This window comes from Nicotiana tabacum, chromosome 17 (assembly GCF_000715075.1).
Source record: "Nicotiana tabacum cultivar K326 chromosome 17, ASM71507v2, whole genome shotgun sequence".
Lineage (NCBI taxonomy): Eukaryota > Viridiplantae > Streptophyta > Magnoliopsida > Solanales > Solanaceae > Nicotiana > Nicotiana tabacum.
Genome location: NC_134096.1, coordinates 82,592,087 through 82,612,471, shown reverse-complemented (window position 1 = coordinate 82,612,471; position 20,385 = coordinate 82,592,087). Strand labels below are relative to the sequence as shown.

The window sequence follows — 20,385 nt, the reverse complement described above, 5'->3', positions numbered from 1 at the left end:
TTATCCTATGTTTGATTTCACAATGACTTTTGAAACCAAACAAAAAAAACTAATATAACTTTTAAGTTTTAGGTGTGGTTGGCCTTATGCCCAAACTCAAGGTTAAGAATCTGCCAAATCCATTTGCTTCTGTTTAGTCGATAATTTATCCCAACATATTGTATAGGTTATCCCATGTTTGATTTCACAATGACTTTTGAAACCAAAAAAAAAAAAAAAATACTATAACTTTTAATTTTTAGGTGTGGTTGGCCTTATGCCCAAACTTAAGGTTACGAATCTGCCTAATCCATTTGCTTATGTTTAGCCGATAATTTATCCCAACATATTGTATAGGTTATCCCATGTTTGATTTCACAATGACTTTTGAAACCAAACAAAAAAAACTACTATAACTTTTAAGTTTTAAGAGTGGTTGGCCTTATGCCCAAACTCAAGGTTACAAATCTGCCAAATCCATTTGCTTCTCTTTAGCCGATAATTTATCCCAATATATTTTATAAGTTATCCCATGTTTGATTTCACAATGACATTTGAAACCAAACAAAAAAAACTACTATAACTTTTAAGTTTTAGGTGTGGTTGGCTTTATGCCCAAACTCAAGGTTATGAATCTGTCAAATGTATTTGTTTCTGTTTAGCTGATAATTTATCCCAACATATTGTACAGGTTATCCCATGTTTGATTTCACAATGACTTTTGAAACCAAACAAAAAAAACTACTATAACTTTTAAGTTTTAGGTGTGGTTGGCCTTATTCCCAAACTCAAGGTTACGAATCTGTCAAATCCATTTGCTTCTGTTTAGCCGATAATTTATCCCAACATATTGTATAGGTTATCCCATGTTTGATTTCACAATGACTTTTGAAACCAAACAAAAAAACTATTATAACTTTTAAGTTTTAGGTGTGGTTGGCCTTATGCCCAAACTCAAGGTTACGAATCGGCCAAATCCATTTGCTTTTGTTTAGCCGATAATTTATCCCAACATATTGTATAGGTTATCCCATGTTTGATTTCACAATTAGTTTTGAAACCAAACAAAAAAAACTATTATAACTTTTAAGTTTTAGGTGTGGTTGGCCTTATGCCCAAATTCAAGGTTACGAATCTGCCAAATTCATTTACTTATGTTTAGCCGATAATTTATCCAAACATATTGTATAGGTTATCCCATGTTTGATTTCACAATGATTTTTGAAACCAAATAAAAAAAGCTACTATAACTTTTAAGTTTTAGGTGTGGTTGGCCTTATTCCCAAACTCAAGGTTATGAATCTGCCAAATCCATTTGATTTTGTTTAGCCGATAATTTATCCCAACAGATTGTATAGGTTATCCCATGTTTGATTTTACAATGACTTTTGAAACTAAACAAAAAAAATTGCTATAACTTTTAAGTTTTAGGTGTGGTAGGCCTTATGCCGAAACTCAAAGTTACGAATCTGCCAAATCTATTTGCTTCTGTTTAGCCGATAATTTATCCCAACATATTGCATAGATTATCCCATGTTTGATTTCACAATGACTTTTGAAACCAAACAAAAAGAACTATTATAACTTTTAAATTTTAGGTGTGGTTGGCCTTATGCCCAAACTCAAGGTTGCGAATCTGCCAAATCCATTTGCTTCTGTTTAGCCGATAATTTATCCCAACATATTATATAGGTTATCCCATGTTTGATTTCACAATAATTTTTGAAACCAAACAAAAAAACTACTATAACTTTTAAGTTTTAGGTGTGGTTGGCCATATGCCAATTGGTTTTGGAATTAGTTTCGGATGTTAGAGATCAACCCAAAACGCTGGTTATCTTTTCAATTTTTGAATTTCAAAACTTTAATTTCAGCCCTCTTTCTGAAGATCTCTACATTTCCAAATCAAACGAACTGTTATGTCTGAATAGCCCATCCTTTTATTTAAACAAGACCAGAGACCCAACAGAAGAATATGATAAAAATAGCACGGGCTAGTCAGTTTTCGGACTGGTCATTCAAAAATAGCCAGCGTTTGTCAAGTCACTGAAAAATAATCACTATTTTGCTGCAACAGAGACCCGGTCCAGAATAATATACTGGAGTTCGGTGCACCTGTGTATGAACTTCCAGCATATTCTGCTGGAACTCTAACGCGCGGAAAGTTCTAGCATAATATACTGGAGATTCGAGCACCTGTGTATGAACTTCTAGCATATTATACTGGACCGGTATACTTTGCTGGAACTCCAGTATATTATACTGGAGTTTCAGTATACTTATGCTGGAACTCCATTATATTATGCTGGAGTTCCAGTATACTTATGCCGGAACTCCAGTATAATATGCTGGATTTCGAGTATACTTATGCTGGAACTCCAGTATAATATACTGGAGTATTTTTCGGATTTTGAATAGTGTTTTTGTTCAGATTTATCTTTATATGAAAAGTGGCTAAAATTCGATTACTTTTGAAAGTGTTGTTATTTTTGAATGACCACTTGTAAATCTGGCTATTTTTGAATTTCTTCTAAGAATATGGCCATACAATGTAAATAAGCCATCGACCCACTGCATTCTTCACAATTGTAGTTGGTCTTGGATCATTCAATCATAAGCTTTTGAAGCCTAGAAATAGATCGTACAATTGGATAAAGAGTTCTTTTTTTTTCTTTTTCTTTTTCTCTTTTCTTTTTTGCTGTTTTCCCACACAATTAACAAAAGAGAACAAAAAAGAAAAAGGAAAGGTCTGATATTTTATGATCTTTTATATTTTGAGTCTTTCCATTCCGTCATATTGCTTATGTTCATCATGCAACATTCAAACTGAATAACTCTATGAAATTGTACATGAATGGGTCATAAAATCAGAGTGATTCAAACTCGTTGTAGGAGTTGTGACGTCTTGATTACTCGATTAGCTTCTTGAAGATGAGTCTTTTTAGAATTTTGTCGTCGAATTAGTAGGCATCACTTAGACGTTTGGTTGAAGGAATTGGGATAAAATTTGAAGCCAATAATGGAGGGGAGGGGGTGAGAGGATAAGGAAGGGTTGCAAATTGCAAGGCCTAGCTAGAAGGCAGAAGGCCTTCTATGAGACGAGCCTACTCAATATCCAAACACTGTTTGAGATCTATTCAGAGTAAATGAGTCCATTAGATATTACACAAAAACGATGTTGACAACGTACCTGTTAGTTTACTAATAACACCACAAACTTTGACAGTTCACACTTAGCTTTCCCATCGTGTGCTGTCTGTCTTTATTTCCTCAATTGTCTCAACTGATATTAACTTGACATTCTTTCTTTTCATTTTCTCTCTACTTCTTTCTGTTCTCTACTACTAATTGTTGGCCTATGTGGTATAGGAGAGTGAGTAGTAAAGGAAATTAAATGGAAGGAAAAGATAGAATTAGAATGGAACCTCGCACTGTTATTGAGATGCCATCAACAATTTATTTCAGGTCGGTTTTTCTGCACATATTATTGAGGTAAATCCAAAATTTAAATATGATGAAATTGACCTTTAAGACTTTTTGATATTAAAATTATTTACTTTTAAAATTAGGGGTCTAATGAATCCGTAATCGAGAGCTATATCCACCATGGCATGTGAATTTTACCGCGGCAGTCAAAGCAAAACATATATAGAGCCAGCTGATTCCCCACTATTATGAGGTAATAATACATATTGAAACTTTGTTAGATGGTCAAATCTATCCTCTATAATAAGCAGAAGTAGGGTAACTGAATATTAAACCTGTCTAAGCGTGCCTACATACCTAACTTGATAGATAGATAGATAGTCATTAAGTAGTATTTATAATTTTTTATAATTTTTATTCGGCGTTGGATAATAAACTTTTTATTCACTAAAAAATGGGTTGGATAATGAACTTTTTAAAAATTGGTCAAATATAGATAAGAATCATATTATCCATTTAGAAAATGGATAACCAATGGATAACTAATGAGTTTAACTTTTACATTTATAAAGCCTCTAAGTTTGGGAGACTAGGAATTCTCCTAAGAGTGTTCATATTCAAGAAGTCATGGATAATATGGTTACCCATACTATCTATCGGTTAACCCATTTTTTATCCGAATTAAATATAGGTCGGGTCGAATAATTTATCTATTTTTTCATTACCCGTTTTCGACCCGAACCATATCCAACCCGACCCACCTGTTTGACACTCTTAGGTCAGTCCTACAAAGCAAGAAAAAAGAAAAGAGGGATCGCGAGTAGTCTATTCGGTGGATATCATTTCACCAATGGACATTGAATTAAGGGTCTTTTTGCAGAAAAGTTATAAAGATAAATTTTGTAACAAAAAATAAATTAAATATTTCTATATTTTGCATAAATTGAAATCGCTGGAAATTCATCAACTTGGCAGTTGGCACCATAAATTACAAATAGGCTGCCTCATAAGCTAAGATTATCAAATAAAGACGGTCATACCAACACATAATTACGCCTAAGTGGTTCAATTAGGCAGATTAAGACAAATTTGGACAAGCTAAAATAAAATGCTCATAGGTGTAACAATAATAGCAAATCCAGTTTAATCTCACAAGTCACAAATAGAATCTAGGGAAGGTAGTATGTACCCAGACCTTACACTTACCTTTTCTGAAAAATTATTTTTGATAGACCCTTGGCAATTAGGTATCGTTTAGTGGTTACGAAAAATCTTTCCGGTTCCAATTAGGCTTTCATTGTCCACATTTTCCTCCCCTTTCCATTCCGCCATATAGAAGTAGTATTTTTTTTTTTTGTCGAAAAAAGATTCAATTATCATTACCCAATCACCCAAGAGTTACTTGGATCATAATAGGTGTAGTAGGTCATAGTTTAACTCATCCAACTCAAAACCACTTATATATTTATTCACTACACGTACACTCTTGCTTTTACTCTCTTATGGATTGATTTAGAGTAGTAATGTAGTTCACCAAGTCTAACATTTTAGACGAGTTGAGTTACATTTATTCTAACCCTTAAATGAAGAAATACTAATCTAACCCGATCAACTTTGAGCAGATATAGTAGAATACAAGTGGACAAAATCTAGCTACAAGGATGGGGCAGTAGGGAAAGATAAAATGTGGAACCTAATAGAAATTACTAGTTTTAGAATCTAGTTGGACAAAAAAAGCTTTTTTCAAGCGATTGTGTGATAACTTTTTCTTCTTTTCCATCATTCAGCCCAATCAAATGATCGGCGGCTGCCAATATATCTCGTGGTAACAAAAATGTATTGTTCTGAAGGTTGTGAAGGTGGCCTCGTTATCCATACCTCCGGTCGGATGAATGGAGGACCGACCGACCCGGGTTTTCACGAGCGTTGGCGGGTTCTGGAGTGCCTGTCAAGGGCGCTAGCGCATACCCCGGGGTGATCATCACCACCTGCACCTCACATCTCGGCACAGTGGAACGTGTAACCCGCCTGCTGTTCCATTCAACTACATTTGTTCCTTTAATCCATAGCTTAAAAGAACGCAGCAGCGAGGGACAACCCGCCCATACAGCCAGCGGGGAGGTCTTTTCGTTGCATTCACTTACAACAAGAAACAACCACCAGTGTTTGGTGCAGCACTTGCATTTTGGTGTATTCTTCTTTCTTTCCTTGGTCTTTCGTTCCGTCATATTCCTAATAACGAAGTAGCGAGTTAAATGAGAGGCTAGAGTCAAAGGCGAGCCAATGAGCTTCTCAGTTAATGAAGAGCTTCCCTTGATGTGAGCAGAACTATCTATTTGAATTATTAAGAAAGCGGCCCTCCATTCCTGCTTTGAGGAGTAGATTGAAGGGCTTATCGCTTCTCCTACTGCTGCTCCCGGCCCCGTCCCGCAGCCGACCGATCTGCTGCCTTAACTTTAGAAAGATCGTTTTTGTTCAACATTTCTTTTTTTTTTTTCTAGAAGTAGTTATTTCGAAGAGTTTCAAAAGAAACCAAAAAATGGCTTATCAAAAGTAGTCTATTTATAAAAAAAATGAAAAAAGAACTTTCAAAAGTAAATCCAATTGATCAACCACTCAAAGCTGACCTCAAAATGTTCCAAACACGCATAAGTGTGAAGATTGAAGACCTTCTTTTCTATATTTCATATAGTTGATTAGTACAAAAGAAAAGGGCACTGGTTCACGCATTACGGGTAGATATTGAACAGCATCAGCTCATTCACTTGGGGGGGAGAGGGAGAGGTTAGTATCACTCACGACCTTTTCAAAATACATGGTTATAGCGTCAAACTCATCGGAATGGACTCCTCCGTATTTTAGAGGCGAAACCAGGATTTTAATTTTATGGGTTCTGAATTTTAGAACAGTTTAAAATGCTAATTAGTGGGTTCTAAATTTAAATTTGTACATATTTAATTAATTTCTTAACCCAAATATATTGTTTAAGCAAAAACTATTGTGTTCAGTTAAATCCGTAATCGAGTTTCTAGCTCTGCCCCTTCTGTATTTAGTTCCTCTCCGAACAAATCCATTATCTATTTGGCCCACCGTCTTAAGTCTCAATTCAAAGCCAAAATTCTGTAATTTTCTTCTCTTGCTGCAGTCTCCTTCAGTTGTCTTTCGCGATTGTGACTGCGACTAAGAAACGGTGCTGTTGTTAGGGCATAAAACTTCAATAAAAACGTGGTTTGTTCCTTAACAGTGCCACGTGGAACTCAGTGGTTGGGAATTCAAATAATTCCCTAAGAGTTTCCCAGCTCTACAGTACGATTTCAATAGCGATCTTGTTGTCCTGTAGTCTCCAATTTGATAATTCAGTAAGAAATATTTAGGATAGTTACTAATATTATTATTGGCGCTCCTATGACAGCGTGTCAGTATCAATTTCCTATTGGACTTCCAGTGTTTACGAAAGAGATAGTATGGGCTCATTTGTGTGTGGTAAATTCATATTGGGCCTACCATCAATATCCAGATAAGCAGCCTATTGGGGCCGTCTCAAATTTTTAACAGCCAATGGCCACTGTGGAGAGATCGGGACAGCATTAATTCATTGAGAGGACTATACAGTATAATCGTTTCAGAAAATAATACGCGATAATATATATATTGGTGTGCATTAATTTATATTATACATATTTTTTGTATACTTACAAATATAGTTATTTTTTATCGAGCGACCAAATGTGTAACTTACCATTAATTCTCTACAAAAATGACTCATGGTTTTATGCTTGATGCTTTTATTTGTTTGGATAAACCGGAAATTCAGGAATGTAATATGTGTGAATTAAATTTATATGCTATAAAGCAATTTTTGAACTGTATTTGTCATTACATTAAAATTTTCTTAGTCCAAGCGATACAACAATTTGCAATATGTGAAAAAAATATCTTTCATAGTATAATTTTAGGATGAGAGCGATCGAGAATCCCTTCGTTACATAGGGCTTCCCCTTTGTAGCGTCAAATAGACACAAAGCTAGGTACCCTTATATGTTTGGTATAACATGGTAATGTTTTTCATGATACCGTTGGAAATTATTTTTAGATCAATTTCTAATGTTTTTTTTTTGTTAAATAAAAGTTTTCATTACCAATTGCAATATGCACAAGTAAAAAAAAAAACTGCAGAGTGACATCTCCAGTCTGCAGTAACTAAAAAGTTACCTTCAATCATTACTACAACGACTGTGGTGCCAGAGTCCGACAAGGTAAAAATTTAACTTATCTAGACTCTTAGCTAGCCTACTCTTCTCATAGATCCTCTATAAAAGACTTCCTATATGACTTTCCTAACTATTATAGCTTGAAATATTCTGGCATTTCGTTCAATCCAAATCTGGTAAACAGTAAACACAAGCGGCTAGTGACATACTGTATATAGCTGCATCTGAGCTCCTTCCTCTAGCACACTTTCTAATGTTTATTTGAGCATAAAATAAGGTAATACTAATTAGTAATTGAACAAAATGAATGATAGGTTATTAAGATAGTTTTTTGTGGATGAAGGCTGACAAGTTTTTGAATTTTGTTGAAGCAAGTAAAATGAATTAAAAGTTAAGATGTTTGCAAAAGGAAAATGACTTAGCTTTCACCTTTAGTTTAAGTGAGGAAATCATTTCCCCATTTTTATATAATCGAAATTTAAATAATATTCAACAAAACCAAATACTAGAAAATAGTTTTATAAAGACGTCAAAAACTTGTTGCGACCAAACACACTCACGCAAGTATACGTGGTCGTCAAGTAATAGAGTAATGAATAAAGTATCGTTCCCACGAAAACTTATGATTAACTTTTGACTAATTCAAACTCAAATAGCTTATTGATTCAAGCGATTTCTTATAAAATAGATAATTTTCTAATTACTACCTAAAAACTATCAAGTAATGAAATACTAGAAATCAACACAACACTTAAATAGTTTTGAATAACAATCAATAGGAAATAATATTCCAGGGTCACGGGTTATCTAACAATCATGTTGCATTCTTAGCTTAAAATAACTAATTGATTTATCTGGATTGTTGATTGACAGGGTTGAAATTACTCATAAGAATCTGTCGAGTCCTTACTCGCCTATTTAAGCTAACTTAATACCTATATGTCTATGGAATTAAACTTAACAAGAACGCATTTACAATTCCTGTATTGCAACCGAGCAAGGCAATTAAGTATATGTCTATCCCAATTGCGAACCCTTTCCCCGATGCCCGGATTTAAGAACTTGCTCTATTTAATTCTATATGCAATCTAGAGTTCCCACTTTCGAGTTCAACTCTAGATTCGTAGATAGTATTTCACTGTTAGCTACTCAGCAAAATAATTAAAAACAGAATTAAATAAACAACCCAATATGATAAAATCAACTTCGTCAAATTAAACTTCAAACATCAACATTCATGTATACCCATGACCCTAGAACAATAGGGTTCTTAGCCACTCATGTTCATACAATCATCAAAAATAATATTTTCAAACATATGCTACTATCAAACAAGTCAAGAGCCCCTGGGAATCTTATATTTCTTCTTCCATTTATTTTCTAAACTCTAATCTACTCTAAAAGGAAAATAAATTACCCGGTTCAAACTACATCCCATGAAAAAGAACTGAGGCATAAAGAAAAACCACGGGGGATTATTGCTACAAAAAAAAAAACATGTTTTTGGATTTTTCTATTTTTTAATTTTTTTTTGTTTAGACTTTAATCCCTCAAGAAAATTGTCTAGGAGATCCATCGTCGGGAAAAGTCCAAAAATAAAATTTTAATTTTTTCTCAATTTTTTTTCTATTTTTTTATTTATATTTTTATCTTTTTTAATTAAGGTACTAAAACAACAACTACTACTACTACTATACTACACCATTAATTCTACTAACTATGCTATTAAAAATAAGAAGCCAGCTAACAATAAAAAGATAAGAAACTAACAATATACTAATATAATACTATAGAAAGAATAGAGAATCTTCCACCCCACACTTAAAATTTTGCAATGCCCTCAATGCATACTATAAATAATAAGAGGGTAAAAGAGACTTCCTGGTAGGCCAAAGGTCGAAGCAATAGCGGCTCACGAGGTACTTAGACTTCCCCCAGGCATCGTCCTTTGTGCGGGTATCTCACACTAGTTCCAATAATCTGACTTGCTTTTTCACACTTCCAATAACTTTCTTTCTATGCTCATAATCCTACAAAATAAAACAACACTACAAAAATAATAAAAATAATAAAATAAATAAAAATAAAAGAAAGCAGTAAAGTTGGATTGCCTCCCAACAAGAGCCTAATTTAACGTCGCAGTACGACTTGAACCACTTTTTACCTCACCTTGAACTTATGAATTGTACCCCTAACAAGGCATCCAGTCTGTGGCTATGCTTCTTTGGTGGGGATACAAAAATAAACAGGCCAAGTAATAAATTTTTCACTCTATACTTCTCGGCCTTTAAATGAGAAATATAATTTTTTCTCTCAGGCACGACAAATTCAAGAATATAGGCATTCTCATCCTCACTCTTTGACTCCCCTATAGACTCAGATGGCTCGATTACTATCTCACTATTTAACCACAATGTGAAAAAATGATTGGAGTGAGGTCTAATGCGCCCTAACTCATGAATTATACTACTATTTACATTCTCGTATATACATATACTCAAGTCTCCTAAATTAATGTTATCTACTCCCTTATATGACTCTAGAGCACTCTTCTCAACATTGGCATCATCAAGAAAAATATGGTCTAATGATTGGTATTCTTGTTTTAGCTCCTCAATTTGGTCTAGAATATTTTTTTCACCTTCACACAACTCATCATTAAATTGTTGGGCGTTACACGCATCAACCTTTGCACTCAAATATGCATCCAAGTTATGCACAACCAAGCCAAAATTATTAATTTTATGTGCAAGCTCATCTCTCTCCTTAGACCAGTTACTCACCAACGTTGTTAGAAGACAACGTCGTTCCGCATATTCCCTTAATCGAGAATATCCGTCCCAATACCAACCCTTACTCCCATATTCAAATTCAGACCTCCCAGAGTTCAAGTCATGACAAGCCCAAAAAGACGGGCCATAAAAGTCTTCCGTCAACCAAGCGTCTTCATCAATAACCTTACCTCCGGATATTTCATCCCCAGATGTCATGTTGAAAGAACTAGAAACACACTAAGAGAAAGATCAAATTGTTAATAAAATAAAAATATTTACAAAAAGGAAAAAAACTTGTAAAGATAAAAGTAAAAGTCTAATCTAGAAAATAAGCTAATTCTAAGTCCCACGCAACGACGCCAAAAACTTGTTGCGGCCAAACGTACACGCAAGTATACGCGGTCGTCAAGTAATAAAGTGACTAAATATCGGATATCGAATCCACGAGGACTTGTGATTAACTATTAACTAAATTAGACTATCCTAATTATCTAAACAAGAATTAAACCTAAAAATATTTGATTCTAAACTAATTAAATAAAAAAATATAAATAATGAACTTTGAACAGAGAAAGAGCAGATTTTTATGATATCAATGTAATGAAAACGATCTAGGGTTATGGTCTATCTAACAATCCTATTGTATTCTTCAATTGAATTGATCGACTAATTTATCTAGCTTATTGGTTGACAGGGTTAATATTGCTCATAAGAATCTGTCGAGTTCTTACTCGCCTATTCAAGCTAACCTAACGCCTATATGTCTATGAAGTTAGAATCAACAAGAACGCATTTATAATTCCTGTAAATCAACCAAGCAAGGCAATTAGGTATATGTCTATCCTAACCACGAATCCGTTCCCCGATGCCCGAGTTCAAGAACTTGCTCTACTCAATCCTATATGCAATCTAGAATTTCCACTTTCGAGTTCAATTCTAGATTCGTAGATAGTATTCAATTGGTGATTAAGCAATTAAATAATTAAGCGTAAGATTGAATAAATAAACTAATATGACAAATTAAGAAGGCAAAATCAATATCCGAATAACAATAGTCATGAAAGAACCACAACCCTAGAACGTGAAGTTTAGCTCTACATAGACATGGTAGCCAAACAATAAATCATACAAAAAAATATAAAAATTACTCAGTTTGGTGGGAGAAAGATGGAACTTGATGAATTCTGGCCTCCACGACGGCTCTGTGCTTGTGTTTTTCTCAAAAAAAATATCATCTCCTCCAAAATAGGTTTAGGACCCCTTTTATACGAGTTGGGAGTGTGTAGGGCCGAAATAACGAAGTCCCGGATAAAATAGAACTAGTCCCCGCATCGAGCGTCCAGGGCAGCGCTAGGCGCTGGCCCTGGCGCTAAATCCAGTAAGTTTCACGTTTTCTTGGGCGTTCTTTCAATGCTGCCTAACTTTTCAATCTGCTTCGTTTCTCATTCTTCTACTAAACTTTTTATTTTTTTGCAATTGTTTCTTTTGTCTTCTTTTGTAATATTAAACTTTAATCATTATATATCCAATAATTAAATAATCATGAATCCATTCTTGTAATGTATAAAATACAAATAAAATCTCTACTTTGCTCCCAATTTCACCTCCAAAGTACCTACACATAAAATAAACTCAATTAAGCACAAAAATAGTACAATTTAGCATTAGAATACTAAAATGTAAGGTAATTAATGCACTAAAAATATATAATTATACCCAGACATCAATATCCTAAAACCCTCCTAAACTATATAACTTTTGTCAGTTGCCTACCTAAACTATCGCATGTCCCCGAAAATACCCTGAACTATATCCCTCTTCATAGTAAAACCCCCTCGTCGCTTATGTGACAAAATGTGTGTAATAAATCATCCAATAGCAGGTGGAGACTAAAAAAAAAGCATTAAAATGATATGTCTAACAACTAATTAGCCCTTCTTTTTTAAAATTTATATTTCTTTTTATTTTTTCCTCTTTTTCTTTATATTTCACCTTCTTTCCTCTTCTTTTTTTTAAATCTTTCTTCTCCATTTTTTCGCCTTTCTTCTCCATTTCTTCATTTGAATCAATACGAAATTCTCTCTCTAATTATTTCTGATTTTATTTCTTATCTTTCTCGTTTTATTCATCCTTCATTTTTTACATAATTTTATTTGAAAGAAGGAACATCTTTTCAAGTATTTGTAGAGCATGAGGTTTAATGCATTTCAAAAAATTAGAAAAAAAAGAAATAGGACCTGTGTGTAGCTATATTCTTTAACAATTTAGGTATCTCCTTTCAACAATCTTCAGAATTTAGGTCTATCAAAACTCAATTTTCTATATTGATTTAGGAGCAGAAACTCTAATTTTTATCCCAATTTTCGAACGGAAGCAAGAATAGACAAAGCAATCAAGGTTAGAACGAAGATTAATGGAGAAAATTGCTACCGAGAGATTAGTGTAGCAATTCTCCGATAAGAGCAAAGAGAAAATGAGTTTTTTACAATTGACCCACTAGTTTTAACCCTAGCTCCCTTTTTTATTTTTACCATGTAATTTTTTATAATGATATAATGAAAAGTATTAAAATCTTAATTAAGTCTGTTTTTTAAATTAAGATAAATAAATATTCATGTAGATTGTCACGTGGCAGATTTTAAAAATAATTTGGAGAGTGTATTACACGCACTAGTAAGAATGCGACGAGGGAGTTTTATTATAAAAAGAGATATAATTTAGGAGGTTTTCGGGGACATGTGATAGTTTAGGTAGGCAGCTGACAAAACTTGTATAGTTTAGGCGGGTTTTAGGGTAATAACTCTTTTATAAACGAAAACATTTCATCATCTCAAACACAAGATTTAGAGGTCGTCAACGAACGAGGAGCAATAATGCATGATTGGGCATACAAACATTGGATACACCAAATGTTATTAATGGCACCTAATGTTGCAATAATGAACTTTGTTAGTTGATGACCACTCTTTGTGATAGAGACCTTTCAAAGAGAATACTAACAAATTAGGAATAGAAAAGAAGAGAAAATGCAAACATAGAAAACTTTCACGGTTTCAGGAGCTGTGTGCGTAAATCCTAACCTTAGCCCGCGGGCTGCTAACTCCATTAGCCGAATAAAAGATGTACAATCTTATATCGTATTATATTATATATAATACGTTTAATGGGGTCACCAGTTGCCAAATTTTCTGTTGTAATTTTAAGCGACATTATATTTAGTTATGTTACTGGTGTAACTAGCCGATAGAGAGGATAATATATCTAAGAGTGAAAATTAGTTAAAATTGTAATTTGAGTTGAGCTAAAACTTGATCTTCCATCATCCAATATTTATACCAGTTAAAAAGTACCATACTTTGGTCCTTTCATGTTACTATTAAAAAGTATATATACATATATATATATATAAAAGCTATATTCGATAAGCTATATATACATCTTATTCCCCCTATTTATGGTGTTTCTGCTTTGTTAAATCCTTGTATGAAATTAGGAGGTCCTCATTTTTAGAAAGACAAAGCTTACGGAGAAGTGCTAGCTGAACTTGCGGAGAATGCTGCTTCGTCCGACAATGGAAGCGGCGATGACCAAGCTACTTTTTCGCCACCACCAACGAAAATTCCTCCGAACCTAGAAGGATTTATGAAGTTTGTAAGAGATACCATGTAACTTGTATGAACAAAAAATAGTATGTATTATGTAACTTGTATTTTGGCACATCTTGATTAGTTTCTTTTTCTTCTCAATGATGGTATTAGCACCTTGTTGTGCTCATTCCATAGGGGGAGGAAGACTAAGAAAGATATTGTCATATTTTTTTAATGCTATAATAAAATTATAAGGCATTTCTTTGAATATCTCTTTATAATATTTTTGTCTTTAGATTTTAAATTTGAATTAAAAAATATTAAAAAATTTAGATCATAATTTTATAATAAAATTTACAAGGCAATGCCTTAGATATTATTTTTAACATCCTTTTGTCTCTAATTTCTATTTAATTTTTTTTAAAAAAATCTATTGGGCCCATTTAGCCTATTTAGCCCGCGGGTCGGGACCGTTTAGCCCGGGACCAAACGGTTCGGTCCCGGGCCGGTCCCTACAAAAAGACCACTTAGTCCGGAACCGTTTGACCCGTTTAATTTGAGACCGGCTCGAGATCGGGACCGTTTGGACTGACCCACTTAGCCCGTTTAGGCCCGGGACCGGCCCACTTGCCACCCTCACTTAGAGAAATAGGAGTTCAGCGACATATTGTGGAAGTAGTTTTTTCTATATATCCTAGTTCTTTTCTTAATTGCTTCTCTTCAAACTAAGAAAGGCTGCTAAACGAATTTTAGTTGATAAACAGTAATACATCATAGAAGAGATCGAAAACGAAAGGGAACAAAAGGGGAAAAGTATTACATCATCTGCCTTTTCATTGTATTTTGGATTATTGATATGTGCAGCAAGGAGTGGAGTTAGAGGCTTGGATACGGGTTTCGTCGAATTCAATAGTTTTTGTTCAAATAATATATTTTTGTTAAGAAATTCATTCACATATGTACAAATATTTAATGTACGTAAAACCGAATATTAGCACTTGAAATCATCGCCAGAACCCCTAAAATTAAAATTCTAGCTCCGTCTTACAATTCCATTGTTTACATTGTCCTGCTTCTAGAGATGATAAGTAGTTGAATAATACTTTATCAATCTATATTTCCTATAAACAAACCGATCAGGACATATTTAACTTATACATTCAAGAGTTAATCTATTTGGATAGTTCAAAGTAGAACTCATCGTAGGATAATCCCCATATATTTCTAATCTAAATCTAATTCCTAATAACTTACTAAGGATTAATACAATACGCCCCTGAAATTTGGAAAAGCTGATATTATAAAGTTGACAAATTAAAAGGAGAGTTGTAAATTTGAGTTTACATACAAATATCACTTGAAAAAAGTTGAAAAACGGTGAGTATTTCATGAATACTGTAATACTCCAACATTTATGGTTAAATGAGGCTCTTCTTTGTTTAATCTTAGGCATTTTAAGTCAAAACTCATTAAAAAGAAAGAATAAAAGAAAAGTACCGGTAGGAGCTGATCAGTACGTATATACTATACATTCCAAAAGGAGTAGATTAGATAGGACATCTGGCTTACTAGCTTGCCTTAGACTTAGAGCAGTAATAAACCTGAAAGTAAAATCTGGACAATTTCCTTAACTGCTGATATGACAGAAGAAGTCAAGAATGATTCTGAAATTGATCATCACGTAGGGTTTGGCACAAGAGATAGGGTCCAGGGACGGCTAGCTATTAGCTGTATGATCAGAATTCCACTCGTCGTTTTCTCTATCGTTTCGCATATATAAAGCTCTCAAATTTCACACTATCACCACACCTCCAATTGTATAATCATACAATTAACAGAAATACAATGGCCAGATTGACTTCCTTAAAATATTCAGCTGCAATTCTAATATTGCTATATGCCTTGACCTTTTCATTCTCAGTGAGTGCACGACCCGCCACTTTTTTACAGGACTTTAAGGTCTCTTGGTCCGACTCTCACATCAAACAAATTGATGGTGGCAGGGCCATTCAGCTTATTCTCGACCAAAACTCAGGCACGAATTCAATTTTTTTTTTCTGGTATAGGTTTAATGTCATACCCATGCATGAGTTATGAAAATGATAATTTACTGATACTTTTATTTCAGGATGTGGGTTTGCTTCCAAAAGCAAATACCTCTTTGGACGTGTTAGCATGAAGATCAAGCTCGTACCTGGTGACTCTGCTGGAACCGTCACTGCCTTTTACGTACGTAAGAACAGAGTTGTTAATTTTATACTAGACTTCATGTTCAATAAAAATTCTGCATGACATTTTTTTGCAGATGAACTCGGACACAGACAACGTAAGGGACGAACTAGACTTCGAGTTCTTGGGAAACCGGTCAGGCCAGCCGTATACTGTCCAGACGAATGTTTATGTTCATGGAAAAGGTGACAAGGAACAAAGAGTCAACCTTTGGTTCGATCCATCCGCTGATTTTCACACTTATACCATTCTTTGGAACCACCACCACGCCGTGTAAGTAGACATATATTGTAAAATTGATAAAAACAAGGATTTAAGTTATATATGGAGTACTAACTATAGAAATTTAGTTATGACTAACTTACTTCACCAGATGCAAGGAAATATTACTGATAAACTGTTTATACTATTGAAGATTCTACGTGGATGCGGTACCCATTAGAGTCTACAAGAACAACGAAGCAAAAGGAATTCCATTCCCCAAATTCCAACCCATGGGAGTGTACTCAACATTGTGGGAAGCCGACGACTGGGCAACGAGAGGTGGATTAGAGAAAATAAATTGGAGCAAATCCCCATTTTACGCATATTACAAGGACTTTGACATAGAGGGATGTGCAATGCCAGGACCAGCAAACTGTGCCTCAAATCCTCGCAATTGGTGGGAAGGAGCTAATTACCAACAACTCAGTGCTGCGGAAGCAAGGCAATATCGCTGGGTTAGAATGAACCACATGATCTATGATTATTGCACCGACAAATCCAGAAATCCAGTCACCCCACCAGAATGTGTGGCTGGAATATGAAACTTTACATCAACTGTTAATTATTTATACATATTCATTCCTACTTATAGATATCCGTACATGTGACCCTACAAAAGAAAATTGTTATATTTGTATTGATATGGACAGTCATGCTCATGTCTGGATGCTCGGTGATATTGTGAACGTGAGATGAGTACTAAGATTAAGGAGTGGGAAAAAGTCAGATGTTTATTGCTGTAATATATATATTGATGTTGTTTGTATTTGCTGTACACTGTACGAGAGCCAATAATGTTTCTTCTTGTTTGCTTAAGAAATGTGAAAAGGATGTGATGTTTATTCCTCTTTTGTCTAAATGATTTTCAACCTCGAAGTAAATTGCTACTCATCAAGTTCTGATTTTGCTGTAAGCGCTCTTGCCTGCTTGATAACTTCATATGTGACCGTAGGGCGGCCCAAGCTCATCGGAGGCCTAAAGCAATATCTTAATAAGAGGCCTTAATATATATATATAATTTAATGAACATCGTTTTAAAAAAAATTAGACAAGTGAGGATGTGGAATTAAAAAAAATGAGAACTTAGTTTTATAAAATACAAAAAATTAAATGAATTTAACGTTGATTGCATCACAACTGAAATGGGAGAACCCAGAAAACATAAGTGACTCCTTTTTTTTAGTAAGTCCCTTTCTATATTTGGTAACAATTCAACTTTAGATTTTTCTTTTTACCATTAATGAGATGATTTCTAGCCCAAAAACTTCTATGATTTATTTAAGATTACAAGTTTCAAAAGCCTTCCTTTATTTCATAAAATACATGTCTAATCAAACACTTTCATATAAATTGGGACGGAGAGAGTATAATTTATGTAAGGAAAATAAATAATAAGTTAGATTATTAGATATAGTTACGTGACCAACTAATGAATAGAGAAATATAATTAAGTAAAAAAAGTAAAATAAGATTGACAGAAAACTATTTTAGTTATATTAATTAGAGGAAGAAATCGAGTTATTAAAAATTAATATGACAATAAAGAAATAAATTTATCAATAATAAAAGATAATTATATAAATAATATACTACTATATATAGAGAAATATTAGTAATTTTGGGGCCATTAAATATTTGGGGCCTAAAGCAAGTGTTTCACTTGCTTTAGGGTTGGGCCGCCCCTGTGTGACCGTACCTCGCTCTTAGTTTGTCAAATGTTATATTTACATATTTAGAACAATTTAACTTTAATTTTTTTATTTTACTCCTAATAAAAGAATCTTGGTCATATAAATATTTATGACATGTTTTAGACGACATCAAGAATCTCTTTCTTAAACTTCGTCCTAAGCCAAATACCGCTGTATAAATTCGTATTGAAGGAGTAATATCCCAATTATCAACTGAAGAATAGAGTTGGCATGCCTAATACTTGTGAACTGTATTAAGTTATTTAATGGATTAATGAAAGTGTGCATAAGTTGATTCCAGATACTATCATCCTTAAAATGAGAGATCATATTCCAATTAAATTTTATGTATTAACTGAGCTGCAATACAGATATTTGGCAAATTTACGCATCAATGACACCTAGAGAGAACGGAACCCCTAAAGGTGAAAAATTGGGGGAATGCATAAGAAATATATTTTCCTAGGGTCCACAATAATAACTTGGCTCGGGAAGTTAACTTAGCTAGCGTTTGGCCATAGATTCCTAAATTTATTTTAAAAAATATTATTTGGGTGAAGTTTGGTTTGAAGATAAAAATCTGTTTAGACATAAACATATTTCACTTTTTTTTTGAAAAAATATGAAATGTGACTTATACCCATATGTTTTAAAAACTATCAAAAATACCCAATAACTCTGAAGAAAATTCATACAAAACAAGCGAAATAAATCTGAAGAAAATTTATACAAATTAAACATTAGCAAATTTTAGCAAATTACCTTCAAATTTTGTCTTTGCGGTAGATTGCCACAACTATGGCGAAGGTTTTCTTCTGTTTATAGAGAAGGGTAAAGCCGTGTGAGTTTAATGAGGAAAAAGTGGGTAGATATGGATTAATTGGGTCATAAAAACAGAAAGTGGGCTTTTTTATAAGATATAAAGTTTGGGGCATTTTTTGATTTTTTTTAAAAAACCAAACGGTAATATTTTGGGCCAAAAACAACTCTTGAACTAGTTTTGGGATTTAAAAATTTGCCAAAATATAGATAAAATCTATAAACAAACAAGTATTTGCCAAAAACAATTTGAAATAAATTTAGCAAAATCTATGACCAAACGAGGGCTTAGATTTTTTTTAGGGAATTTATTGAATCTTTTAGTTGAAATTTCTTGTGTAGATAATACATACATAAACTGTGTTAGATGGACAAATATGTCCTCCCTAATACGAAACAGGAGGGAATGTGAACACAGTGGCAAATGTATAGCTTATTAGTTATGGATACAATCATACTCATTATTTCGGCATGGAACAAGGATGTTTGTGTGTGAAATATTACTAAAATTTTAACAAATATTTACCTTTTACACTCATAATGTTAAAAGGCATCAAAAGCCCGATACATTCAATTCAATGTTAAAAGCTTTAAAAATCAAACTTATCAAATTTAAATTATAAATTCACCTCTAAGCGAACGGTAAACCTGCTCAAGTGCCATAATACCAAACCTAATCTCTGTCTCCTACAATGGAAGATAAAAGTAGTAAGCACTGAGGACCGTAAGTTGTCTATTACAGGTGATAGTTGAAAGTACAAGGATGGGGGGACTAATTTACCAATTAGTCGACTGAAAATAAAGATATAATCTAAATGAAAGCAGAAGCAAAAATGCAAGAATTAAAGACATCCACATTTTTATACTGGTTCGGATTCAATGTGAATCCTACTCCAATCTCCTTGAGTTGCAAGGGTGTTCTCTCTTCAAAGCTCTTTGAAAGTTTCGTACAATTATGTTGATGTTATCTCGAACACCAACTCACTTCTGAATTTAAGTACACTCGTGATACAATGCCTCACCAATCTTTTCTCTCTTTCTTCTCTTCACTGATTACACAGTAAATTTTGCTAAGATTACCATGCTTGTTTAGAGTAGAGCAATGAGTATGAAATTGGTATGATCAAAGTTTATGTCTTCAAGGCCGGTACAAATATATATATATACTCCCTGAGGTCTTCTTGTCTTGTGAATCTTGAGAGATTGCAAACCCAAGGGAGCTGATCCCAGAAAAGAATCGTTGAGTGATTCTTTCTAAGAATAAGATATTACTTCCGTTGATTTGCCTTGACTTTGGATCGACTTGAGAAATGAGTGCAATGTTTTTCTTCTTCTTGAGAGCTCCCCTGGTTTTCATTCCTTCGCTTGGATCCCCTATGATAAACTTTTAAGGATATTCTGGTTC

At 33.8% G+C, this 20,385-nt stretch overlaps 1 protein-coding gene across 1 annotated transcript; it reads left to right on the top strand.

The window, feature by feature from the left end:
• Positions 1-15,822: 15,822 nt before the first annotated feature.
• LOC107819631 (probable xyloglucan endotransglucosylase/hydrolase protein 7) lies at positions 15,823-17,012 on the top strand. The gene is given in 4 exon segments (NM_001326052.1): positions 15,823-16,012; positions 16,106-16,206; positions 16,283-16,479; positions 16,622-17,012. Coding segments are annotated over 4 exon segments (879 nt in total).
• Positions 17,013-20,385: the final 3,373 nt, after the last annotated feature.